The following is a 25,228-nucleotide window of genomic DNA, read 5'->3' as shown; positions in this document are numbered from 1 at the left end:
AAATTGAGGTGACAGGTTGACATTTTATTTTTTATTCATCTTCACGAGATGTGAAGTATTCCCAAATATGACTTTTTCTTGAAAGACTACTAATTAAGACTATAAGTTAAATGCAGTTTTTTTTTTAAGATTTTATTTATTTATTTGACAGAGAGAGAGCAGAAGAACATAAGCAGGTGAGAGAGGCAGAGGGAGAGGGAGAAGCAGGCTCTCCGCTGAGCAGGAAGCCTGATGCGGGACTTGATCCCTGGACCCTGGGATCATGACCTGAGCTGAAGGCAGTCGCTTAACCAACTGAGCCACCCAGGCACCCCTTAAATGCAGTTTTAAAAGTTTATTTTTGTTTGTAATAAATGCTACAAGACGATTCTATAAAATTTAGAATTAAAATATAATTTAATTTCTTTCTAGTTAGCCATCTGTTATTAAAATTTTTATAAACATTTGGCTCAAAGAGTAATTACTCTTATTTGTAAAGTTATTTATCTAATCTACTTTTAATATTCATATTGTTAATTAATATATTTAGCCATTTGAAAGTTCTTGATTGTTTTTGAACATGAAAGTCACATTGATCAACTAAAGAACTTTTATTTTCCTAATTGGTATACATTGGTATTTAAACTGACAAGAGTTTCAACTTATAAAACACAAAACTTGGATGTTACAGCTAGAGTGTTTTACCTTTATTCAAAAGTGAATATTCAGATTTTTAACAATAATTCTAAATGCATGCCTTGTCCACATTACAGACATCATGTAGGTTAGGTATCATGGTAATGACGTATAGTTGATCACACAGACTGAGGGGTGCTAGAAATGCTGCTGAAGTAGGCAGCTGACAGTTTTAAGTTTCAAACATTCTAAAGACCAAAGCCAAATGTTGGCCAAATATGGAGACTAAAGTCAAACTTGGGTGAATCCCTATTTTCCATGCATGTTGAGATCATACTAAGTATTCTGTTCGATTGAATCTGATGACCAGTTTTAAAGTTTCAACTTGGTTTATTCCAAGGTGGTAACTAACAATCCCCCTATTGCTTTCCGTTGGGTGGTCAAGAGAGACCTCTTAGAGATAGTGACATTTTGAGCAGAGACCTCACAGTCAGCCATGCAAGGATCCGGGAGAGAGCATTCCAGGGATAGAGGCAGCAGCAAGGGCAGAGGCCTTGAGCAGGAACCAGTTTTCCTGGCTTTTGGGAGACTGGGACTAGATCTGCGAAATGATGAGGCAGAATGGCGCGAAAGGAAGCAGACGGAGGCTGGGGGGTTCACAACTGACCAAAGCACGTGGAGCCTTTAGGCCACTCGTGGGGTTCGGCTCTTATTGCCTCCATGGGAAGCCATCGCATGATTCTAAACAGGAGAGGGATGGATTCTGATTTCCATATTTCAGAGTCTTTGTGGTGTTTTGGTGGCCAATGCATCGTAGGGGAACAGGATGGGAGGTGATGGGGCTTGGACTGGGCCCACAACAAAGGGGATAGCAAAACCGGGGGTTTTGCTGACAGATCAGAGGGGAGGGTAAGAGCTGTGGAGAAGTTGAGGATATCGCCTCAGTGTTTGCTTTAGACTGATGGTCGTGTTTTCCTGAGATCCAGAAGACCGGCAGAGTGACAGGGTTTGGGGTGGGAGTGGCTGTTGGAAGTCGTGGCTCCCTATGTGAATAGCTGTAGCACTGTACTGTGGCACACGGCCACTGAAGATGCCACTCACCTGAGTGGAATGCTGCTTTGGCACATAGGGTACAGAGCTGGACTAACCTAGGTATTGACTTTCGGCTTCTCCTGACTCCTGTGTTTTTTTGTTTTGTTTTGTTTTTTTAAAGATTTATTTATTTATTTGAGAGAGAGAGACAGAGAGAGCACAAGCAGGGGGAGAGGCAGAGGCAGAGGGAGAGGGAGAAACGGAGCCCCTGCTGAGCTGGGAGCCGGCCGTGGGGCTGGATCCCAAGACCTGGAGATCATGACCTGAGCCGAAGGCAAACGTTTAACCATCTGAGCCATTCAGGCGCCCCTGACCCCTGTGTTCTGTACTTGGTTATTTCCAGAGTGGAAGAGAGGCTTTCACAGCTGAGCTGTAAGTTGATGCTGCCCATGCCTGTGGAGCTCACCTTCATGTGGCTTCTCCCAGCTGACCTTCCCCAGGCTGGAAAGTGTGTCTAACATGGGTGTGCCTCACCTGCCCCCACCACGTTCAGGTTGAGCTGGCCCCCTCCCCACTCGGTGCACCCACTGAGCCCTGCCCACTTCCTCCTCCCACATCCCTTCTCTGTCGTGTGTGCTAAGTCGCTCTTCCCTCTCTGCACCCTACATGTAGCCCCCTGAGAAATATTTGAATGAGTTTTAAAAGAAGAGATATTCCCATCATGGGAATGATTCCAAAAGCTCATGATTAAATTCTTGGGAGGGCCTTTTTGAATCCTTGAACTTGGGGCACTTACATGAGGAACCTCACATGAAACCCAAGATTTGTATTTTTTTGGGAGGATTAAAAAAATATGGTTGAGGGCGCCTGGGTGGCTCAGTTGGTTAAGCGACTGCCTTCGGCTCAGGTCATGATCCTGGAGTCCCTGGATCGAGTCCCGCAGCTGGCTCCCTGCTCGGCAGGGAGTCTCCTTCTCCCTCTGACCCTACCCCCTCTCATGTGCTCTCTCTCATATAAATAAATAAAATCTTAAAAAAAAAAAAAGATATGGTTGAAAAGTAGAATTTTAGAAAATTTAGAAAAATTTTAGAAAAGCTTGTTGCCAGAAATGTACTAATGTGTTTTAAAATGAAACCTTATTTTTGCTTTCTATAAAGTATCTGGAAGGAGCAGGCTCCAGAAACCAGACTTTGACACCTAAAATGATATTTAAAAACTGAAAAGCAAGCGAGGTAGCCCAAGCTGGTCAGCCCTAACTACGGCCAAGTTGACTGGACGGGCGCCATCTTTGTTTGGAATTGGACTCCTGTTGTGTGTTCTGGGCTGCCTAGATTTGGGGAACCATCTCTGATGTTACTGTCTTCTGAATACACAAAATATAAACTCAGAGTCTCACTAGATTGAGACTAGGTAGGTAGCAGTTTTACTGGAACAAAACCAAACTTAGGGACAAAAGTGCTTTTAAACCTGAGAATCATTTGTGATTTATCTGCAGTAGAAAGGAATGTGAGGGCTAGCCAGATACATCTTGAAAGTGGTGGCCCCACGATTTTTACTAGTTTTCTTTTTGATAATATATGGGCACTGCTCAGGGAGTATTTATTTGTGCCTAGTGTACGCATACGTTCTCTCATTTCATTCTCTCCATGGACAATAAATCCTGACAGGTTGGTATTTTCTTCACTTGTAAATTTAATTTAATCCAACTCACAAGGTGAAATTTGTTTCTATTTTCAGCTCTGAACTCTTTTACAAGAAAATCTTACCAGTTGTAAGCCCTTTGAAATGGATTCCCTTTGTGATTTACCTGTAAGATTTATATTCATAGGTGTGAGCCAGCAACTTCCTGCATCGTGGTTAGCTATCAAAAATGCATGTAGACATTTTAATTGATTTTTTTTTTTTTTGGCTCATGAACTTCTGATTCACCGAGAGCCAAATCAGTGGCTGTTGCTGGGTTGTAATTAAACAAGAGCATAGATAATAATACTCACCAGTTTCTGTGGCCATTGGTGCTTAAATTTGGCATTTTTGCAGGAGGAGCTTAACTCTGGTGGACTTTTTCTTTAGCATAATATTTCCTCCCTAGGTGCTTATTAAAATGCCGGTTCCTAAGCCCCAAGTCAGTGGTGGAACGGCCCAGGAAGTTGCGTTTCTAAGAGGCGCCCTGGGTGGTCTGGGTCCACACTGAAGCAGGAGGGCTGCTACCCCAGCCACTCAGAGCAGCGCTGGAGGAAGCAACATGGCGACCAAGGACAGATGCAGCCATGGGCCTGGGAGTTGAGCCGTCTGAGTTCTGCTTTACCATGTGACCTTGGCAAAGTTACTTATCCTTTCTGAGTCTCCATATTCTCATTTGTAATAGAGGATATCTGCTTACCTAACAGAATTGCTGTGAGGATCAAAACCACGAGGTCGCTTGATGTCACGTTGAAGGGCTTAGGGCTATGCAGTCGAGCAGATCTGGGTTCAAATTTCAGTTCTCTGGTTCTGCCTCTTGCTAGCTTTGCAACCCCAGGCAAATGGCTTCATTTCTGTTTCTCTCCCCGCAAAATGGGGACAGAAGAACCAACCGCATGATACTGGTCTAAGGACTGTATTCACTGATGTTTGTAAAAGATGTGCAGTTCCTATCTCTTAAATGATCATTGGTTTTGCTTGTTTTTGAAAATATACCTTTAGACACCCAAGTGGAAAGAAAAATAATTGTAAATGTGGATAGTGACACCTGGAGAATGAGCTGTTTTTTTTGTATATAAAGATAAGGCAGTGGCTCCATCATCAGGAGGAATGGAGTCTTTGAAGGGGGCAGATTTACCCTTGTGCCCCCACTTCATGCCTCTTGCCTGTGACCAATGGCATTTGAGTGTGACAGATGTCTGGGGGGAGGAGTTTGTATGAAATATCAAGACGTGGTCCCTGCTTCAAATGAGGTATTGAAGTATTGAATGGATGGTCCTGTGACCTAACAAGCTAGACCAGCTTCTAGACATTGATGGGAGTGTCAGGAGGAAAACAGCATGTTTTTAGTTCTTTTTCTGAAAATAGTTTGTCTACTTTTTATTTATTTATTTTTTGAAAGATTTTTATTTATTTATTTGACAGAGAGCGAGACACAAGCAGGGGGGAGTGGCAGGAGAAGCAGACTCCCCGCTGAGCAGGGAGCCCGAACTGGGGCTCGATCCCAGGACCCCGGGATCATGACCTGAGCCAAAGGCAGACGCTTAAATGACTGAGCCACCCAGGCGCCCCTCATCTACTTTTTAGATCGATGATTTAAAACGTAAACATAGTCTTAGCCAAAACCAAAGGCAGAGTCAGAAGTAGGAATAAAAGTAAAAAACTTTGCTTTGGTCCTGGCATTAAGTTGCCGTGATGGTTCTGACTGGTAGCAGGGTTTTCCGTCTCTCTCCGGTGCTTGCATTCCATAGACCTCTTCTTCACAAATTGTCAAATGTAGAATTATTCTCACACCTTAGCTTCTTTCATCAGCAGAATTCTGGACAGGCTTTTCACTGCATTGAACATATGCGCTGGCTTCTCTTGCAGGTAATTTTTAAGGGGGAGAAATGGGGCCATTTTGTCACACTGTGTGTCTTCCTTTTTCTCAGTCTGGTAGTGGCACCAATGAAGAGCCTGCAGACTCGCTAGTGCACGTCCCGGACCTGGCGCAGCACAGTCGTGTAAGATAATGGCCCAGCAAGCGAATATCGGGGAGCTCCTGTCCATGCTGGACTCCCCCGTGCTGAGTGTGCGTGATGACGTGACAGCTGTCTTTAAAGAGAACCTCAGCTCTGGTAAGCAGGGTCGCGCCCATTCTCGCTCATCTGCGCATCAGAAGAGACTGACCTGTGGGTGACTATAGTCTGCTGATGCTGGTTTTCATCTTCTGAGGAGAGTCTCCAGAACCACTGAGAAAAGAGCATCAACTGCCAGATTCACTCTCTGTGTGCTTTATTATGGAAATATTCAAAGAGACACACAGACTTATTAAGTAAGAATCACATAATGAACCCACGACCCAGCTTCAAAGTTGCTGCCTTCTTGTTTTCATCTCACCTCCCTTGTTCCCCCCACCTAAGTATTTTCAAGCAAATGCCCTGCAGAAATCACATATGTGATTTCTGGTATAAAAATGCGTGACCTCTCCTTAATCAGAGAAACAGGAATTTCAACAGTACCTTTCTTTGCTTACTAGGTTGACAGAAATCAAATATTGACTACAGAAATGGGCACTGCTGGCAGGAGAATAAATTAGTATTCAGCCTTTTTGGAGTATCCATCACCCATTAAGAAGCATGTACCAAGTGTCCCACTGACAAGAGTCTGTATTTCATTATAGCCTTGAATGAAGTCTAGTGAAAACTGGGAAAACCCAAGTATCCTTCAGTAGGTGACTGGTTCACTGAGTCGTGTAGAGCCGAGCAGTGGGGCTCCAGGTCAGTGAGGAGACTGAAGTAGGTCAGAGGTGCCAACATGGGAGGGTGTCTGCAACACACTGTTAAGCGGAAGAAAACACATACACAGGCTGCGTGTACGTGGGTGTGGGGGCTTTGTGTTCGCGTGTGCACATGTGTGGTTATCCAAGTAGGAAAAGGTTTGAAAGGACGTGTACCAAACTCAAGGATGCTTGTCTCTGAAGAGTGGGTTGAGAGAGGCTGGTAGTGAGGAGGACTTTCATTTTACGTTCTTTCACATCATCTGAGTTGTTATCAGTGGACATGGTTACAATTTTATAACCAAAGAAGGCAATAAAAAAAGGAGATAGCATTTCTATGCTTTTACGGATATGTAGGCAGGTTAATTTGGTATTATCTTATTGTTAAACCTAAATAGATGGAAGGGTAGAAATAGAATGCTTCACGTAACTTTGGGGAGCATATAAAGAAATACTTTCTGGGTTTTATGACCGGCAGCCATTTGAGGTAAGTTTAGAATATTAAAGGAAATAATTATTTCCCTTTCCTTTGTTCAGACCGTGGTCCGATGCTCGTAAACACCTTGGTGGACTATTACCTAGAAACCAATTCTCAGCCGGTATTGCACATCCTGACTACCTTGCAAGAGCCGCACGACAAGGTAACTGCTGGCACGTAGTGCTGGGCCGTTCAGTCTGGCCCCGACCGGTGTGGCGGCCTCTGTGCGCACCCCGTGCGGTGTGTCCAGAGCGTGCTCCTTCACCTTCTCCGTGCCGCAGATGGTCCTGTTCCCAGATTGCAACCACGTGGAAAAAGAATTTGCGGAACCCATGTGTCCTGCAAAGTTTACAAAATAAAACATATTCCAGAGGTTTTTTTAAGCTTTCTCTGTTCCAAGAAATCCTGTAATTCCAGTGCTGTCATTGTACAGTAACAGTTTGACCTGTAAGGTGCCCATCTTTAAATCCATGCTTTGAATAGGATTTTGGACTTAATCAATGTGGGAAAATCTATGGGTCCAGACAGCTATGGGGCTAATTGCTGAGTCCTGTTGCCCAGCACCAGGCACTTGGAGGGCTCCTTAGTGTTTTATTTTTGTTGGTGGTAAATAGCTCACAAAGCACTGTAGTTGCGTACTTTGGTTAAGTGTTGAGTTTCTAAATGCTAGTGGCTTCACTAAGATTTGAAGGCCTTGCCGTTGTGTGCCTTTTCCAGTATATCTTGTTCTGTTGTTTTTCTGGGCTGAATTTTAACTTCTAGATTACCCAATTTATATTTGGGGCCAAACCATGTAGACTGGGCTATGGTAGCAATAAGCAGCTGCTACCCTCACAGCTTCAACAACCTGCCACAGGCTCAGGACCAGCAGTTTTTGGAAAAAGTGGCTTATTTGTACTTAACAAGAGGGTCCATGAGGGAGTCTGCCCCTCACCCTCCCGGCCTGCACCTGTGTATCATGGGATCCTTTTTCAGGACTTGCCAGCTGGCTGCCCTCTCTCAGGCCAAATGCAGTGGTGTTTTGTGTGCCAGTGTGGTTTTTAAAGCTCTTTCGTTTGATCTCTTCACCTGGATGGCCCTTGCTTCCCGTCTGTGGAGACTCGAGGAGCTTGGCGTACGTCCTCGTTGCCTCTGTTTATGTCATCTGCTACGTTCTCAGGAGAATTTCCCTTGTTTCCCTTGATTTCCTCCCCCCTCCCCCCAGCCTTACTGAGACCTATTTCCCCTGTTCTTTTACGTGTTTAGCACCTCTTGGACAAAATGAACGACTGTATGGGCAGAGCCGCCTCTCGGCTGCCCGCGCTGTCGCTGCTGGGGCACGTCATCAGACTGCAGCCGCCTTGGAAGCACAAACTCTCTCAAGCACCTCTTTTGCCTTCTTTACTCAAATGTCTCAAGGTACGATGTTTGCAAGGGTTTGAATGAAATGCCTTTGTGAATATTATTTCTGAAATTCTGGGTGACTTTAAAGCAAGCAAGCTAGATTTGAACTCTGAGAGTTCAGAAACTTTTAGTGTTTGGCTTTCCTCGAATGTCATGTCGTCCACAGTTGGTACTTAGTAAAATCTCAGTGCATCCCCGTGACCGGCAAGTGGCTTTCGTCCAAGCAAATAAGGTTCAACGTGACGTTATTCCCACCCTCTTGGACTCCATCATTGTCCAGTCTTCCCTCCGTTAAAACATCTGGTTTCTCTTTGAGGGAAGCCCAGATTCTCTTTTAGCTAGGAGAAAAATGGCTAACAGCTCTTTTTAACCATTCAGGACCACGTTCTTGTTGCAGCCATAATTAAGGTTTTGTTGATACAGGGCCTCCTGAATCGCATTCTGCCTTTTGCACTCTAAATTTAGTGTATTTTTCTACGCAGTGAGTCAAAACCTAAGTAGAACTTTGTGGTTTTAGTTTTCACAGTGGCTTGCTGAAATACTCCAGGCTATTTGCTTAATCTGTTTTAATTCCTGGACTTGTTTCCTATCTATAAAATAAAAAATGTGGTTAATATTAACTGCCTGTACCTCACAGAGACGTGAAAATATCCAGTAGCGTTTGTCCCAGGATGGCAGTACCTCTGGATCATCTGATACAGCACCCTGCACATTGATTTTTGTCTCTGCCAGCAAGGGTAACTGTTTCATTACCCCTAGAGGTGGGAGTCACGTTGGTAGGGTATCATAAAAACATGCATTTAATGTTGAGAAAAAACAGGAACAATTGGTACAACTTGCATTTTTTTAAGTGAATGGATTGGAGAGAATATAACTCAATTTTGAGGCCACACAATTCAGTTCAGATTGTAAAACACTTCACTTTTCCAAAAGGGTAAGCTTTGGCAATTACTCATGGACTGCTACCCAAGCCATTGGTTAGAATAGTACCATAAGCAAAATTAGGGTTAGTCGTTTTTACTGGAACTGGTTATGTGTTCTTGATTCTCCTACCAATATTTTACGTTCTTCTTACTAGATAGATGTCGGCCGTGACAAAAGGCTTAGTGCTTAACATAAAAACTAAATCTATTTAAGGCTTTATTTCCAGACTCGTGGATTTCCTTTTTTTAACAGTAATAATGAGTGTCTTAGCCTGCGTGGTAGTCTTTTGATTAATATCTTGGTTCTTAAATCTGAATTCCAGTTACTTGGCAAACATTCATGATTTAACTATGGGTCAGGTGAGCTGCTGTAGCTATCCTGAGTTGATTCATTATCCATTGGGTATTAAGTATCTTCAATTAGCCTGAAGTTGTATGACTTGATATTTAAACTATAGACATGATCAGAGGTCACCATATCTTCTTTTATTTGCTGATCTATAAATGCTGCTACAAAGGTGAACCATTAGGGAGATTTGTTAGCACTATGCTAATTTCTTCTTAAATTACACTTCTGTTGTAATCCTTTAAAAAATACTGAATTACTTGACATTACTTGTGTAGTGTTTTTTAAATTGATTAACAAAAAGTAAATATTTGAGGATTTGGTTGAATGAACAGAAACTGTCATGTTCCTGTGTTCTGTTAAAGGCATCTCGTCACACTTCTGGGCCAAGTGCCATAGGCAGAGCGTCCCCAGGTCAGGTTGAAGTTTCTCTCCCAGATAGGTTTGTCTGGGGGCAGCAGAAGTGGTCTTTGCAGATTCATTATGGTCAAGTCTGACCAGCGTTGTTCCCCCCAAACCTGAGGGTGAGGAACCTGAGTCGATGAGGGGACCTCTACTTTCTGATCCCCGTAGAATTTAGAGCGGCCTCTTGCTGTGCTGGTAGTGCTGATTCTAGGGCTGTGCCTCACACGTGTTCTTCCTGCTCGACCTTTCCTTCCGCAGATGGATACGGATGTTGTCGTCCTCACAACAGGTGTCTTAGTGTTGATAACCATGCTACCAATGATTCCACAGTCGGGGAAGCAGCACCTTCATGATTTCTTTGATATTTTTGGCCGTCTTTCGTCGTGGTGCCTGAAGAAGCCAGGTAAAGATGTCCTTACATACCTGTCATTCCCTACCAGGTGAATGCTTTCGTTAGTGATTGACAGGTCGTGAGCTGTAAAGGAAAGACGTGTAGACTTTCGTAGCTGGAATGGGTGGGTGTCACCAGCCGGTTGCAGAGGGCCTTGGGTGTACTCACTGTAGGCATGACTATTAGATGCCTTCCTCATTCTGTCGGCTTAAGAGGATTAGTTTTCAGAGAAACTGGTAGGATGTAAAACTTCCTAATTGTCAGTAAACTTCAGTCTATCAAAATACCTTCAATCCGTGTTGTAGCAATACAGGACTAGGCTTGGGGCACCTTTTTGTCTTACTTTGCTGGTCTGTTGTGACAGAACACAAACCTCTGGTTCTGAGAACCTGTCTTTTGTATGTGGAGGAGGAGGGAAAATGCAGTGGGTCCTAATTAGTGTCGTCGTTTTAAATGTGGTGGGGTTTTTTCCCCATACTGGCAGGGAGTCCAGCTCTATGAAAATGATTTCAAAGCTATAAGCATGTGATACTTGGAATCTTTTGGTAAGGCCAGCATGAGCTATTCATGTTGAAAAGATGAAGTGTGTAAGCCATGTCACACCAGATCCTGTAGCTTCCTGTACAGGATTAATAACAAGTGCAAGATCCATGTGATGCTGGTTATTTAGTAGGCTCTTCTGGGGAGGAAAGGAGTGGTCTGTCCATTATTATGGAGGAGCTGTACGGATCCTGTGGACTTAGGGTTTTCGATGGGGTCTGGGTGAGGCTCGATGAACAAAGTGTTCAGTTTCTCCCACTCTCAGCTTCTTAAGCTAGTTTCTAGATAATAGTTTTTTCACTCTTTAGTTACAAATCTGCATCACTAAGACTACACGCTGATTTCAAAAGGATCTCTCACATTTGTTCTGCAAATATTTGAATGTCTGTTCTGCACCAAGCACTGTGCAAGGCACTAAGGGTACAGAGGTGAGTAAGACGGTGCAGTAAGAGTGTTCAAGAAACTCAAGAAATTCATGCTAAATAGGACAGTGGAGAAGTATCATTACAAATTTTTGGGGGGCACATGGCTGGCTCAGTTGGTAGAGCATGCAGCTCTTGACCTCAGGGTCGTGAGTTGGATCCCCATGTGTGGCGTAGAGTTTACTTAAAATTAGAATAATAATCATAAAAAACAACAAGAACAAATTTTAGGGAGAGTGATTATCATGAGAAAGTTAGGTCAGTATTGTGAGAGTGTCGAGTGAAGACAGGAGAGTAGCATTGGATCTGTAGGGGCCTTTATGGGTCATTCTAAGTATATTGGAGTTTATCCCAAGGCTGTAGGGAGCCACTGATGGATTTTAAATAGGGGTGTTTTGTGTGTTAAGATTTGCATTTTAGAAAAACACTCTTGCTATCTGTGGAGTGAGGTGGGAGCAGTCGACCGCAGGTCATGCTGGTGGCCATGTGCTCACGTTTGCTTTGCACAAGTCATCTTGTGTCTGGCTGAGTCTCCTGTCCATGATTTCCTGTTTTAGGCCACGTGACAGAAATCTATCTTGTCCATCTCCATGCCAGTGTTTATGCTCTCTTTCATCGCCTCTACGGAATGTACCCTTGCAACTTTGTCTCCTTTCTACGCTCTCACTACAGTATGAAGGAGAACTTGGACACTTTTGAAGAAGTGGTCAGGGTGAGTGAAGACGGCTCATTTGAGAGCCTGCATACTGTGCGCACAGGCTGTGGTTGGGACCCGTGTATTCAGCGGGAGACAGATTTTGAAAAGCAATTCAGCTCTCCCCATAGCCCCAGCCCTAGGCAGCCACTGATCTCCTTTCTGCCTTTGTAGACTTGCCTCTCCTGGTGAGCGTTTCACAGACCTGGGATCATACAGTATGTGGTCTTTGGGGACTGATTTCTTTCACTTGGTGGAATGTTTCAGGGGTCATCCATGCTGTGTAGCAGATGTCAGGACTCCATTCCTTTTTATTGTCAAGTAATATTCCATTGTGGGCAGATACCATAGAAATTAAGCCTTTTGTAATTTGTCAACCCGAACTCTTCTAGCCAATGATGGAGCACGTGCGAATTCACCCGGAATTAGTGACTGGATCCAAGGACCACGAACTGGACCCTCGAAGGTATAGAAATGAAGCTAGCGACTCAGAATTTTACAGCGTCACTTGACAGATTCATGTGCTGTAGGCGATGTCCCTCCTGGGGTATTATTTGGGAATACAGGTTCTTCTACTTATAGAATCACTCTGTTTCGAAGGACTTGTACAGCTAGAACTTGGTTCGAGTCTGAAACATACTCCTCACAGACAGAGAATTAACCATTCCTCCAGGGGAGCGGAGGCGGTTGCCATGCAGACACCGGCCCCGCAGAGCCCCAGGAAGGCGTCCAGCTCGGGGGTACCGGCGATTGGGGGTACCGGTGATCGCACGAGGCAGGCTGAGCAGCACGTAGTTGAAAACAAGTGGGTTGTGGGAAGTGTGGGTGTCGAGTGGGGAGCCTCCCCCTGCAGGTAGCCAGGCAATGGCCGGCTGGCCTCCAGGGGACCCTGAGTAGTCTCTAGGTTTATTCTCTGGAGGAAGTGCACCTGCCAGGCTTCCTATTCGAGGATGTCAGGTGTGGGGCGGGTGGAGCTAAGAAGGGAATGAAGTTCTCTGCACGGAGCTGGGAGAAGCTCAGCTCCCTCCTCCACCTTCCCTGGCTGGCAGCTAGGCCGATGCTCCCCCTGGCTGAGGATTGAACCCTTTTTGGGGAAACCTGTCCACAGATAACTGACATTTAGGGATCTCCCACTGAAAAAGCTGGTTCATGCCTGATCTCACCTGACAAGCCCTCGCTCTGTCATGCAGAGCCTCAGTTGGCTCAAAACACCTTCGTGTGAGAGAGATGGTATGTGGAGAGGTATACGAATTATGCCTGTAAAGCGTAATAACATCACACGAGTACCTCGGCACACAGCCGCCGTCCACCTTCTCAGCTGGAACTTTGCTACACATCTTTCTCCCTGTTCCTGTCCCACTTCAGAGAAACTCCCGTTCTTGCTTTTATGTTAATCGTTCTTTCTTTTTTGTAGAGTTTTACCATGTGTATCGTTGTGCTTTGGAAAGCTAACTGGGAAGCCAAGCCAGGCTAAGGAAAGGGCAGTCCTATCACTATTAGATGAAGGTCCTCAGGAGGCGAGGGGAAGAGCCCAGTGTTTGCGTCTTCGTCCGGCTTCCCTTCATTGAGAGTTTACAGGAGCCCCAGGGGTGGGGGGATGTCAGTGGGCAAGGTCATTCACGAGTAAGACCTGAGACACAGAATGCTCACCCTAGTCAGAGCATCTCACAGGGCCTGTAACGAGGCCGGCTTCTGGATGTGCTGCCGAAATGTGGCAGAGGACAAAGACTGCTCGTTTGCTGCTTCTCAGCTCATGGTGGCCCACTTCTAGGAGCAGGTCAGAGCAGCGTCCATCTGTGGGGCTGATCCAGGCAGAGAAGGGAGAGTGGGGCCTTCATCAGTGCTTACTCAGGACAGACTAAGCACAGACAACCTATCTGGGCTGGGGTCACCTGCACACTGCATCCCTCCGTTAAGAAGATAGTGCGGTGGCAGCGGGGACGAGGGTGACAGCCTGCCACATGCCTGTCTCTTGGCCTGCCTGTCGGATCCATGCCTCGTGCACGGTGGTTCTCTGCGTCTCTCCTGTGCAGGACCTCCCGTTCCCTGTGTCTCCTGTCTCTTTTCTGGGTTTGCTCTTGTTTTTGTGGAGTGTACCCTCTAGTAGCTCTCAGAGAAAGGAAGCGGTTATGTGGCTGGGTACAGACTTCTGGTCGCCCTCATTCTGCAGCCTGAAGACATTGTGCCATCGCATCTTGCTGCCAGTGTTGCTGTTGAAATCCAAAGCTCTTCTCATTTCTCATGTCTGTGTTTGCCCTGTTTTCCTCTGCGGGAGCCTGTAGAGCCCTCTCTTCATTCTCCTCATCCTCCGACATTGCCTAGTCAGAATCTGTTCTCCTTCTTTAATCTGGAAACTCTTATCTTCAGGCTCTAGGAAATTTTCTTTATCTCGTGTTTGATTTCCTTCCTTCCATTGTGTCTGTCTGTCTTTCTGGAACTACTGGTATGTAGATTGGGGCCTCCTAGAGTGTCCTCTGCTTTTCTTTGCTCTCCTGTTTTTTCTCTCTACTCTTTTGTTTTTTCTGAAGATCTCCTCATCTTTAGTTTTTAATCCTGTTGTAAGTTTCCCTCCTAGTGCCATGTTCTTAGCATCTAAGAGTTTTTTATAAGTCTCTGAATGCTCCTCTTCGTAGCAGCTTGTTTGGGGTTTCATGGGTGCAACCTCTCACATCCTCGAGAATGCTGAGAGCCGTTTGTTCCCCATGTAATCCGTGGACTGCTGTTCTTTTGAAGTCTTCGAGGCTTTCTGCAAAGATCTGATAATCTGCTTGTGTCTGGGTAGGGAGACCAAAAAGCTCTCTTCACAGGGGTGGGACTTGTCACCTCTGAGCTTCCCGTGTGTGTGTGTGTGTGTGTGTGTGTGTGTGTGGTGTGTGCACATGGGTCTGAACGTCTGTTGGAGATCCTGATGTCAGTATCGTGTTCCTCCTGAGCTGGTCAAGTTTTTGTAGAGAAGGGTCTTCTAATCGCTAGTCTGGGGAGGGTCTGGCTGCTGCTGGAGGGAAGAGGCTAGTGGTGAGAGAGGTTAGTGGTCTTGGCATTCAAAATGTACGTGCTCACTTAAATCCCTTGTTTGAATGGTACTCATGTCCTCAACTATTTCTGGAGTAGCTCAGTCCCAAAAATCTGTTTTACTCTTTCCAGAGAATAGCCCAGATTTCTGCTGCCTGGGAGCCTAGAATTGGGGAGGAGACCTTGGCACTCCGACCCTCAGATAGTTTTCACCCTGTCTTCCCCATGCTAGCTGTCCTCATCTACCTGTCGCTCATCTCCAATTCCAGAAGTACTTGAGGTGTAAAAATTCTTTAGCTTTTTAAGGATTCTGCAGTATAAGTCAGGTTGACTTTTAGCTTTGAAACAGTGGGAGCTTAGGATTCTGCTTTCTTGGATTTGCTAGTAGGTTGCCTCTGGCCTGTCTGCTTTCTAGTTTCAGGAGCCTGTAGTGCTGATCTGTCTTCCCCCATTCTTCTCCTTCTCATAGGTTTATATTTAAAAACAAACTAATCCATACTGTAGATTTGGTGGGTTTAGGGAAGTTATACAATTGGATGCATATGTTCAGTGTGTGAGACTAACTTGGAAGTCTCCCAGGCCAGCTTAGAGAGCCTCGCTTCCCATGGGTAGGCAGGGGTCATCTGGCTTTTGAAGAAAGCTCTAACACAAAAGACAAGAGACCCAACATAGGGGCGCCTGGGTGGCTCAGTCAGTTAAGTGTCTGCCTTCACCTCAGATCATGATCCCAGGGTCCTGGGATCGAGCCCCACATTGGGCTCCCTGTCAGCGGAGAGTCTGCTTCTCCCTCTGTCCCCCGCCCCACTTGTGTGCTTGCTCTCTCTCCCTCAAATAAATAAATAAAAGCTTTTTTTTTTTTTTTTAAAAAAAAGGGGGCGCCTGGGTGGCTCAGTCGTTAAGCGTCTGCCTTCGGCTCAGGTCGTGATCCCAGGGTCCTGGGATCGAGTCCCACATCGGGCTCCCTGCTCAGCGGGAAGCCTGCTTCTCCCTCTCCCACTACCCCTGCTTGTGTTCCCTCTCTCGCTGTGTGTCTCTCTCTGTCAAATAAATAAATAAATAAAAATCCTTAAAAAAAAAAAAAAGACCAACATAAAGAGAAAATGGAGTTAGAAAGAAACTGATAATACAGAGAGAGGAGGAAAGCGTCTGTAGTAGCCACTGAGATGGGGCATTTGAGCACATGTAGAGGTCACAGTGCCATGGGGGGAACATTCAGAGACAAAGAACCCTTGAAAATGAAAAGTGAGAGCTGAAGTCAAGACTTCAACAAAAGAACTGGAAGATAAAGTTAAGACTATCTCAGAAAGCAGGATCAAAAGATAGAGATGAGTATTCTGAGCAGAGAAATAAGAAACTTAAAATACAGGAAGTCCAACATCCAAGAAAAAAGAGCTTTAGAAAGAGGGGAGAAAACTTTCTTGGGGGAAGAAATTGTAAAAGACATAATAGAAGAAAATCTCCAATATAAACGTGAAAAATACAAAGAAATATAATAATGGGAGGATCGAAGGACACGTGTTTCCAGATTGAAGGGTCTCACCTGGTGCCCAGCTTCTGTCAGTGAGAGAATGCTACCGAGTCTCAGTGTGGTGGATCTCAAAATACCAGGAATAAACCTTTCAGAGAGAGACCAAAATGCTTAGTAAGGATCAAGTCAGAATGGTATTAGCTTCTGAAACTAATTGAGACAGAAAGGTCTTCAACATAGAATTCTAGACCCAGCCAAACTGCCTGTCAAGTGTGACAGTTTTAAATATGTAAGGACTCACATTTACCTCCCATGGACCCCTGCTCAGCTAACTACTGGGGCATGTGTTCCATCAAAATGAGAGTAGAATCTGGTGAGACAGAGTCCCGGAAACAAGGGGACCTGACTTAGGATCATGGTCACGGGAAGTCTTCGGGTAACACTGCACAGCAGCCCTCAGAACAAACCAGTCTCGCCAGAAGTGGGAGAGAGAAGGGAGCTAGCGGGGGGCGGGGGGGATAATTCCAGTAGCTTATTTGCATATCGTTATGTAAAAATTATACCAGGCATTGTTTCAGAGCTGTTAGGGTAAGTTTAGGAAGAATTAGAAACACAGAGGACTGAGGAAAAGAAACAAAAGTCCAAACTCCACAACAAACTAAATCTAACAGAAAAGGAAATCTTGTAGTATACTCTCTGGCTCAGTCATGCATAGTATTTGCATAGTCCTAATCATCATTGAAAACTGATTTTGAAGAAAATGAAACTATGATACACGTCTCTTGAGAGCATCAGGGAGGAGGGAGAAGGATATACGGAAGTGGCCTGCATCCTCACTGACTGTAATAGAAGTCAGTAGATGATGGGTACAATCTGTGTATCTGGAAATTCAGAGCGTAGAGCGTATTCTTTAAAAATATGCAGGCAGGGTACCAGTTCAGCCAACAGATCGGAAGCAGCTACCAAAGTGGTTGAGGGGAATGGCATGGGAGGGACCTTTTAATTGACTTTTTAAACTACCATATTTCATTAAATGCAAGATGCCATGGAGTACTTCTATTTTATGTACGTCTGAGAAAGAAAAAAAATACCACAAAAACTAACACACACCTGATTAGATATGACTTCCCAGTTTCAGAGACATTAAATGGGAAAAGTCCTTTTAAGAATCAAATGAATAGCGTAAAAATGCATATAAATCAGACATTTAATGTATTTCTACTGTATTGTGAGTTTCACTTTATTCTCTAAAAGCAATGCTCCAGGCTCAGTTGGTTAAGCAACTGCCTTCGGCTCAGGTCATGATCCTGGAGTCCCGGGATCGAGTCCCGCATTGGGCTCCCTGCTCAGCCAGGAGCCTGCTTCTCCCTCTGACCCTCCCCCCTCTCATGTACTCTCTCTCATTCTCGCTCTCTCAAATAAATAAATCTTTGAAAAAAAAAAAAAAGAATAAAAGCAATGCTCCTGTGTGTACATAAGCATCCTGAGCCTTGCTCTCACTTTATCCCTTGCCGGTCGTGCCGAGAATAGTTGGGGAGGCTACCACCCTTAACACACAGGTACCCCGGGCAGTGAGCACCCACGCAGACTGGAGGTGCGGTGCTGATGTTGAAAGGCTTTTCCCTTAGGAATGCTGCCCATGCTCTGAGGACTCTCTTGTTCTCTATTTGATATCACATTTTCAGTATCTCAGATTGAATGATGAGTTTTCTAGAACAGTTATGTAGGAGTAGATGTTTTGTTGGGGTAAACCCATGGCTTGCCCTTAGTGCCGGGCTGTTTTTCTGTGAAATTTGGAACATGAAGATGAGAGTCTTGCTGGATTCCTACTTACTTAGAAACCTGGATAGCGAAATTATGTTGTCTAAAAGTTTATACTTGAGCAGGTGCACGCTGTATTAATTACTAGGGCTTTGTAGAACATTTGGCAAATACTAGAAAGGAAAAGAACATCACCCATAACTTCAGTTCTTTTAATTTGAACACAGTGTCGTCATCTCTCTCTCTGGGCATATCTCTGAGTAGTTTCGAATCCTTTATTCATTGAAGTTCATACCCTGACCATCTTAACATCACTGAATCTTTGAAAACATTTTTAAAATCAGCTTAGGAAGGTACAGTTGACATACAATAAGATTCATCAGTTTCTTTGAGTTTTGACAAAAGTTACACTCATGATAAAGAATGTATCATTGCCCACAAGGTTCCTCTCTGTCCTTTGTGGTCAGTCTCCTTCCTGACACTTGGCAACCAGTGACCTGCTGAGAGCATGCTTTTTCATGATGGTGTAACAATTTTTCTTCTATAGAATATATCCCTTTGGTGTGACTTTGGGTTATTTCTTTTTTCTGTGACAAGCTGTGCTGAGCATTGTTGTCTGTCTTGACAAGTATGTCGATTTCCACAGGCTAAATCTTAGAAGTGGAACTGTGGATCATATGACAGGAATCCTTGGCTGATTTAAAAAATGTCCTCGTGGGCTTTCTCTAGGTTTGAGTCTTTCTGCGCCGTATTTCCGGTCTAGAGATGGATCAGAAGTCCCTAGGCTCTGATAGGAGACTGTAAATCCACCTCAGCTACCCGGCATTTTCCAGGTCTCCCTGTTCTTTGATTACCTTTGTTCTGAGGGAGAAGTCCCCCTGGTGACTGCTTGGTGTAGTTTGTGCTCTTTTGAGACTATGCCCAGTCGTTTGTTGATGACGTTTTTGTTTCAGGTTAGTTTCTGATAACCTGATGTGGCCATTTTAGATAGGGAAGGTAGAGGTTTCTAAAATGAATGGCTGGTTCTTAATATACCCGTACTGTTTAATACTTGGGCTGGCAGGGTTCTGCCTTGTCCTTTGCTAATCCTAGTTCCATGCCTGGCCTTGCGTTCGCATTCTTAAGGGTTTGGTTGTTTGAGTAAATGGATTCCAACTTGCCTTTCTTAATTATCGTTGCCTCTTCCAGGTGGAAGAGATTAGAAACACATGATGTTGTAATAGAGTGTGCCAAAATCTCTCTGGACCCCGCAGAAGCCTCGTACGAAGACGGCGACTCCGTGTCCCCGCAGGTGTCCGCGCGCTTTCCTCATCGTGTGGCCGATGTGGCCGCCAGCCCTTACGTCGACACGCAGAATAGCTGTGGTAAGAGTGACCTCAGCACTTAACCTGCTTCCCAGCTTCGTCTCTGGAAAGCATGGCTCATTTATGTCATCTTTATTTTCTTTTCCTGGGATAAGGCTCACTGTCGCTCCTAGGAACTGTTTGCCAAATATTGGAAATTAGAATTTGCCTCCAGTTTCTCCTGATTAATCCCTCTTTCAAGTTTAATTCAGAGCCCTGCATCTTTGGTCTCCTACCTGACAGTATGCCAGCGGACTTGGGGGTGGGTTTTTAACACAGAAAAAGGAATATGGACTTGAGGATTCGACTTCCCAGCAGCACCCCATCAGAGAGTCTTTCTCTGTTTCAGGTGCTTGCACTGGGGCGCCTGGCCTTAGCACTCACTGACACAGTTTGAGTCTTGACAATTTAGAATTGGTTTCTAGAAAAGGCGGGCTTATCTGTAGGTAGTACCCGTTAAAGGTGTCATCCAGGTGGTGCTTTTTCAAGTTATTCTGAAGCTTAACTTGACATCAAACCTTACTGAACTTGGGGAGCCCGGGTGGCTCAGTCAGTTGAGTGTCTGACTTGATTTTGGCTCAGGTCGTGATCTCAGGGTCCTGGGATTGAGCCGTGAGTTGGGTTCCACATTCAGCGGGGAGTCTGCTTGAGATGCTTTCCCTCTTCCTCTCCCTCCCCCCTGCCCCTCCCCCCCAAAATAAATAAATAAAATCTTAAAAACAAAACAAAAAAACAACCTTACTGAACTATTTCCAAAGAGCATTTAAAGAGCCATTCAAATGTTACTGTGTCCCTGGGATGTCAAGAGTTCCCTGACATCGATAATTTGATAATATGAACATTATCGAACAGTTTAGAGGGCCACAATTTTTTTTTTCCAGAATAATCTAAAATCACACACTAATCTCACGTGCTCTTTCCCTTTCATTTTAGGGAGTGCTACCTCGACCCCTTACTCCAGCTCTTGGCTGATGTTGTTAAACATGCCCGGGCAGCCACCTCAGACTCTGAGTCCCCCATCGACACGGCTGTTGACTGAGCCGCCACAAGTATGGTGTTAAAGAGCGTGCCTGCTTACTTCTCTGCTTGCTGGTGAAGCTGTTTGGGTTGGGATTTAGCATACGGTTGGGAAAATCTTACACTGCTCATTTTAGGAGTTATTTTTAAGGATACATGGTATTAGGGAAGTTAGTCACTATTGCCACTTGGGTTTCTCTTGGAGTCTAGATTTACAAAATGCATCTTGATTCATAATAAAGTTTTAATATGATACCTTTTTCCATTTGGTCATGAATATAAGCCTTGGGGATGATTTGATGTTCATTTCTTATTGCTGACATGCCTTATTAACTTCCCAGGCTACTCTTTGGAGCCCATCTATGGTTTGTGGTATGACCACTCCTCCAACTTCTCCTGGAAATGTCCCACCTGATCTGTCACACCCTTACAGTAAAGTCTTTGGTACAACTGGTATGTATGTCTGAGGTGGGATTCGGTTGGTTGGTCTGGGCCCAATGTGTATGACAAGGAACTGTCTCTTAGATCCAACAGTGAGTTTGGGGCTGCTTACAGTAGTCAACCTGTTTTCGACACTTCATGCAAAACCCTGGGGTTTTTAGAACCTAGAAAGTGAACCACCCCGCCCCCCCCAAAAAAAAGATGGCTCAAGCTCTCTAGAAAGTTCACTCTAGCAGCTTTCTTCATTGTCCCACGTAGGCTGAAAAAATTCAGAGTTGTTTAATAGGCTTGGTGATGGTGTATGTGTTGTCCTTGCCTGTGAGCAGGTGGAAAAGGAACTCCTCTGGGAACCCCAGCAACATCTCCTCCTCCCGCCCCGCTCTGCCACTCGGACGACTATGTGCACATTGCCCTCCGGCAGGCCACAGCCACACCCCCCAAGAAGGTATGTACAGGCGTGTCCGCGCTCCCTGTGCCCCAGCACAGTGACTCGCGTGTGGCCTCACTTTGGGAAGGAAGCTTGTTATGTCAGATGGAATTTGGATCTGAGATGTGATGGGTTTGGAGCAGGGCAACTGATAATAGACTAGCCAGCAGCTCTCAGAGTGTTATCTGCTTACCCCTGGGGCTCAAGCCTTTTTGGGGACCCAGGAACTCGACCGCTTTCGTAGTAATACTAACCTGCTCTTTCCCCTCTTGACCTGGCGTTTGCACTTGTGGTGCAGAGCAATGTGGGGGAGAAGGGGTGGCCCCCAGTGCAAATCAGGGCCAGCACCAAATTGCCCGGTGCACATCGCCTTCTTCCTTGACGTGTGTCTTCAGTTTAAAAGAACGAAAGATAAAAAGCCCAAAACTCCGGTACCTTAAGAGTGTTCCGTGGAAAGCAGTAAAAATGATTCATTTTATTCTATCGCGACCCTTGAGAACATACATGCTTAATATTCTTTGAGCTGAAATAGGGGATCCATCACAAACCTTTGTGCCGCAACTTGAGTTGATTGCTAGACCAGCTGCATTTTTCGGGGAGCGCCAGTTTGATGTGAAGGAACAACTGACTGACAAATGATGCTTATTTAGACCCGGGTATGGGGCAGGCTACTGCTTACATGACCAGCTGTCACTTCAAAACAAACAATGGACCATCTTTGCTGCTGGTGGTAAAATTCAGGTTTCAGGTGAAATTAGAATATGAAAAACCCAATCTCCATCACTGTGAGCTTGATAGTGTCCCCGAGACTTTATGAAGAGGTTGAAAAGTCCTGGGGAGCTTGGTGAATAATCGAGTTTTTGATGTCATGTGGTGAATATTTCCACCCTGGGAAGCCCTGCCCAACGTGGCGAGCCAGGATCTTCTAAATGTCCAGTGTGTGATGTCCCAGAGCCGCCGTAGGTAAAAAGTGCATTCAGAGCACAGGGTACACCAGCGGCCTTGAACACAGCATGAAAGGTGAAATGTCCTGGTTTCAGATTCCACATTGTAACCTCTAAGAAATGACATCTTGTCAAGTCATCAGAGATTAAGTCTTTTTTAAACTACTTGACACTGGGGCTCAGAAGTTCCTTCATATACTTTAGCCAAAATAACATATTGCAACCGACTGAGTGCAGAAGCAGAGCCGAGCATCCAGCGTTCTTCCATTAAGCCAGACACGGAAGAGCTTGCACACATGTAGACCACTCTTCTCACTAAATTTGTTTCGTTTTGTTTTTAAAGATTTTATTTATTTATTTGAGAAAGAGAATGAGAGAGAGAGAGAGCATGAGAGGGGGGAGGGTCAGAGGGAGAAGCAGACTCCCTGCTGAGCAGGGAGCCCGATGCGGGACTCGATCCCAGGACTCCAGGATCATGACCTGAGCCGAAGGCAGTCGCTTATCCAGGGAGGACAAGCCTGGGTGGCGCCCCACTAAATTTGTTTTTATTGTCTTGGAAACTGTAGTTATTTTTCATAAGAATATATATATCATTTATGTTTACGTATAATGGGTTTGTTATTTTTAAGTAAATTGGTAAATATTTTTAAAATGTTTGTTTTGATTTCTAACGTGGTAACTATCAGTAGTTAGAACCACATAAATAAAAGCTCATGGGACTCCCGGTTTTTAAGACTATGAAGGCACCCTGAGACCAAACAGTTTGAGAACCACTGAGCTAAACTTTAAACTCCTTTATAATGTGTTAAAGTTTTAGATTTTTAGGATATGTCTCTTACACAAGAGAACACGTACACAATTTTCTGCTTTGTGACGTAAATGGTACTATCTTTTCAGGAAGAGAAAACAGATTCAGCAAAGCCATGTCTACACAGACAGCCCCATCTCCCGAACGACAGAGGATTAGGTAAAGTCTCTGGGTAACCCTAGCTACCTTGCTTGTCTCCTCTTGGGTTATGTGTGCAAACAAGAAAATTCAGGACCACCACAAAACGATGAAGCCCAGATATAATGAGGCGTCATTAATTCTAAAAACCAACCTAATAATATCAAAAAAAGCTTTTAAGCTATTGCAGTGAAGTACCTGTTACCTGTGCTTTGAGCCGGTCAGACTGTGGTGTTTATCTGATCTCTGAGATGTTAAGAATGGAGGATTTTATTTTTTGTGGGATTATGTTTTTTGGTCCCTTTGCTTAGACTCCTTGTGGTAGCCTCGCTTTCTGGGGTTGCTCCAGGGGAGAGCCGTTTCTAGCCTCCTCCCTTCACTCGGCAGGAAGAATCGTTATGGATGCCATCTACCGCAGGGCGAGCGGTTTCACAGTTGTGGGGGTTACCCGTGTAGTTCTTTGACTTGAATTGTCTTTGTTTCTCTTTAGAAGAGCTACCTGGCAGCAAAGGTTCTGTCACTCTAAGTGACCTTCCAGGATTTTTAGGGGACCTGGCCTCCGAAGAAGATAGCGTTGAGAAAGCTAAAGAAGAAGGTAGTGTGTGGGATTCTGGGCTTGTACGAGATTGCTACGAGATGGAAAAGCTCTCGTTGTGTCCTAAAACCAGAATTTAGGGTCAACACTCCCAGGCTTGCTTGGTTTTTCTCCTCTTGGGGGAAGGAGGTGGGAGTTTTATTCTGGGTCCTGTGCAGGGAAAGGGGTGGCCCTTGGCAGCACACAGCCGTGCACGGCCTGGCCTTACCCAGATGGCCTGTTTACAGTGGTGTCTCTTGTCTCCCTCCCTCCTCTCAGCGGCGATATCTAAAGAACTCTCCGAGATCACGACGGCCGACACCGAGCCCCTGGTTCCTCGAGGAGGCTTTGACTCTCCCTTCTACCGGGACAGTCTCCCGGGCTGTCCTCGCAAGAACCATGCGGCCACCTCTGGTGCTCAGGGTGCCAGTGTGAACCCTGAGCCTTTAAACTCCTCCCTGGACAAGCTTGGGCCTGACACACCAAAGCAAGCCTTTACTCCCATAGACCCGCCCTGTGGAGGCGCCGACGAAAGCCCTGCTGGGAACAGGGAGCGCCAGACTTCGCTGGAGACCAACATCCTCACTCCCAGCCCTTGTAAAATTCCACCTCAGAGGGGAGTGGGGTATGGAAGTGGGCAGCCTCCCCCTTACGATCATCTTTTTGAGGTGGCATTGCCAAAGACCGCCCATCATTTTGTCAGCAAGAAGACCAAGGAACTGTTAAAGAAAGCAAAAGGAAATGCAGAAGAAGACTATCCGCCCTCGACCTCCCCCGCGGAAGTCCTGGATAGACTGATCCAGCAGGGAGCGGATGCACACAGCAAGGAGCTGAACAAGTAAGGCCCTGCCACGCGTCTCTTCCCTCGGCATTCCCTCAGTGTGAAGTCCAGCAAGTGCAGGGGACTCGTTCTCCACTCAAGAGGGCGGCTGGCTTCCCTCTGTCCTTCCAGTCGTTACCTTTGCACGCATGCGGGGCTGTGCCATGTCTGCGCTGGGCCGCCAGTCCCCGGCGCTGTCCTGCCAGGGCGCTCGGGCGCGCTCACCTGTGCCCCAAGATCGTGAGGGTGAGGCTCTGGTACTCAGGGGACCTAGGCGTCTCTGTCCCGGTGTGTCCTTCTCCAGCTACAGGTTTGTTTTTTCTGTTTAGGTAACGTGGCTCATCAGATGGAAAGTAAAGTCAGCGGCGTTTCAGGGCAATCCGGGGGGCCTGCCCACCCTCCACGCCTGCACTTGCATGCAGGCTTGCCTCTGAGAGGCCTGTCTGAGCTGCTGTTCCTGCCCTTTTCACCGGTTCTCTAGGAGGGGGGCGAGGGGATCACCAGTTCCTGAGTTTGAATCCTCGGCTCTTGCTCAACAAGGCCTTGGTTTTAATTTTTCTTCAACGTAATAACCTCAGGTGGAATTTGACAGAGATTACTCTCTTTGAATGAGATTTGGTGTAACAGGCTCAGGTATATTACCTACTTTTTCCTTAAGCTTGGCTACCCCCCATGTATTTTGGTGCAGAGGGTTGAGAATAGCTGGCAGTCTGTTGATCACTCCGTCGCCTTGGTGAGCCGAGCAAAGATCGGCCCCGGCGCGAGCTCCGAGGGAGGGCATCCGCACCCTGAAGACTTGGTCATGCTC

General features: G+C 45.6%; 1 protein-coding gene across 7 annotated transcripts in view; it reads left to right on the top strand.

Moving 5' to 3' along the window:
• TSC1 (TSC complex subunit 1) overlaps positions 1–25,228 on the top strand; it is a 49,749-nt gene that overhangs the window by 11,356 nt on the left and 13,165 nt on the right. For 4 of the 7 annotated variants that reach the window (XM_081803856.1, XM_081803859.1, XM_081803855.1 and 1 more), the window contains exons 3-15: positions 5,259–5,444; positions 6,623–6,726; positions 7,809–7,961; positions 9,879–10,023; positions 11,531–11,685; positions 12,060–12,133; positions 19,097–19,272; positions 20,185–20,300; positions 20,610–20,721; positions 21,033–21,154; positions 22,978–23,047; positions 23,517–23,621; positions 23,880–24,438. In XM_081803856.1, the coding sequence (XP_081659982.1) occupies positions 5,339–5,444; positions 6,623–6,726; positions 7,809–7,961; positions 9,879–10,023; positions 11,531–11,685; positions 12,060–12,133; positions 19,097–19,272; positions 20,185–20,300; positions 20,610–20,721; positions 21,033–21,154; positions 22,978–23,047; positions 23,517–23,621; positions 23,880–24,438 (1,997 nt within the window). In that variant the 5' untranslated portion in view covers positions 5,259–5,338. The other 3 variants (XM_081803861.1, XM_081803858.1, XM_081803862.1) reach the window with 2 other exon arrangements.

The sequence above is a fragment of the Leptonychotes weddellii genome, chromosome 14, assembly GCF_054177405.1.
Source record: "Leptonychotes weddellii isolate Sample4059 chromosome 14, ASM5417740v2, whole genome shotgun sequence".
NCBI classification, from domain to species: Eukaryota; Metazoa; Chordata; class Mammalia; order Carnivora; family Phocidae; genus Leptonychotes; species Leptonychotes weddellii.
Note: the sequence above shows the minus strand (reverse complement) of the source record. Positions and strands in the feature narration are given on the sequence as shown.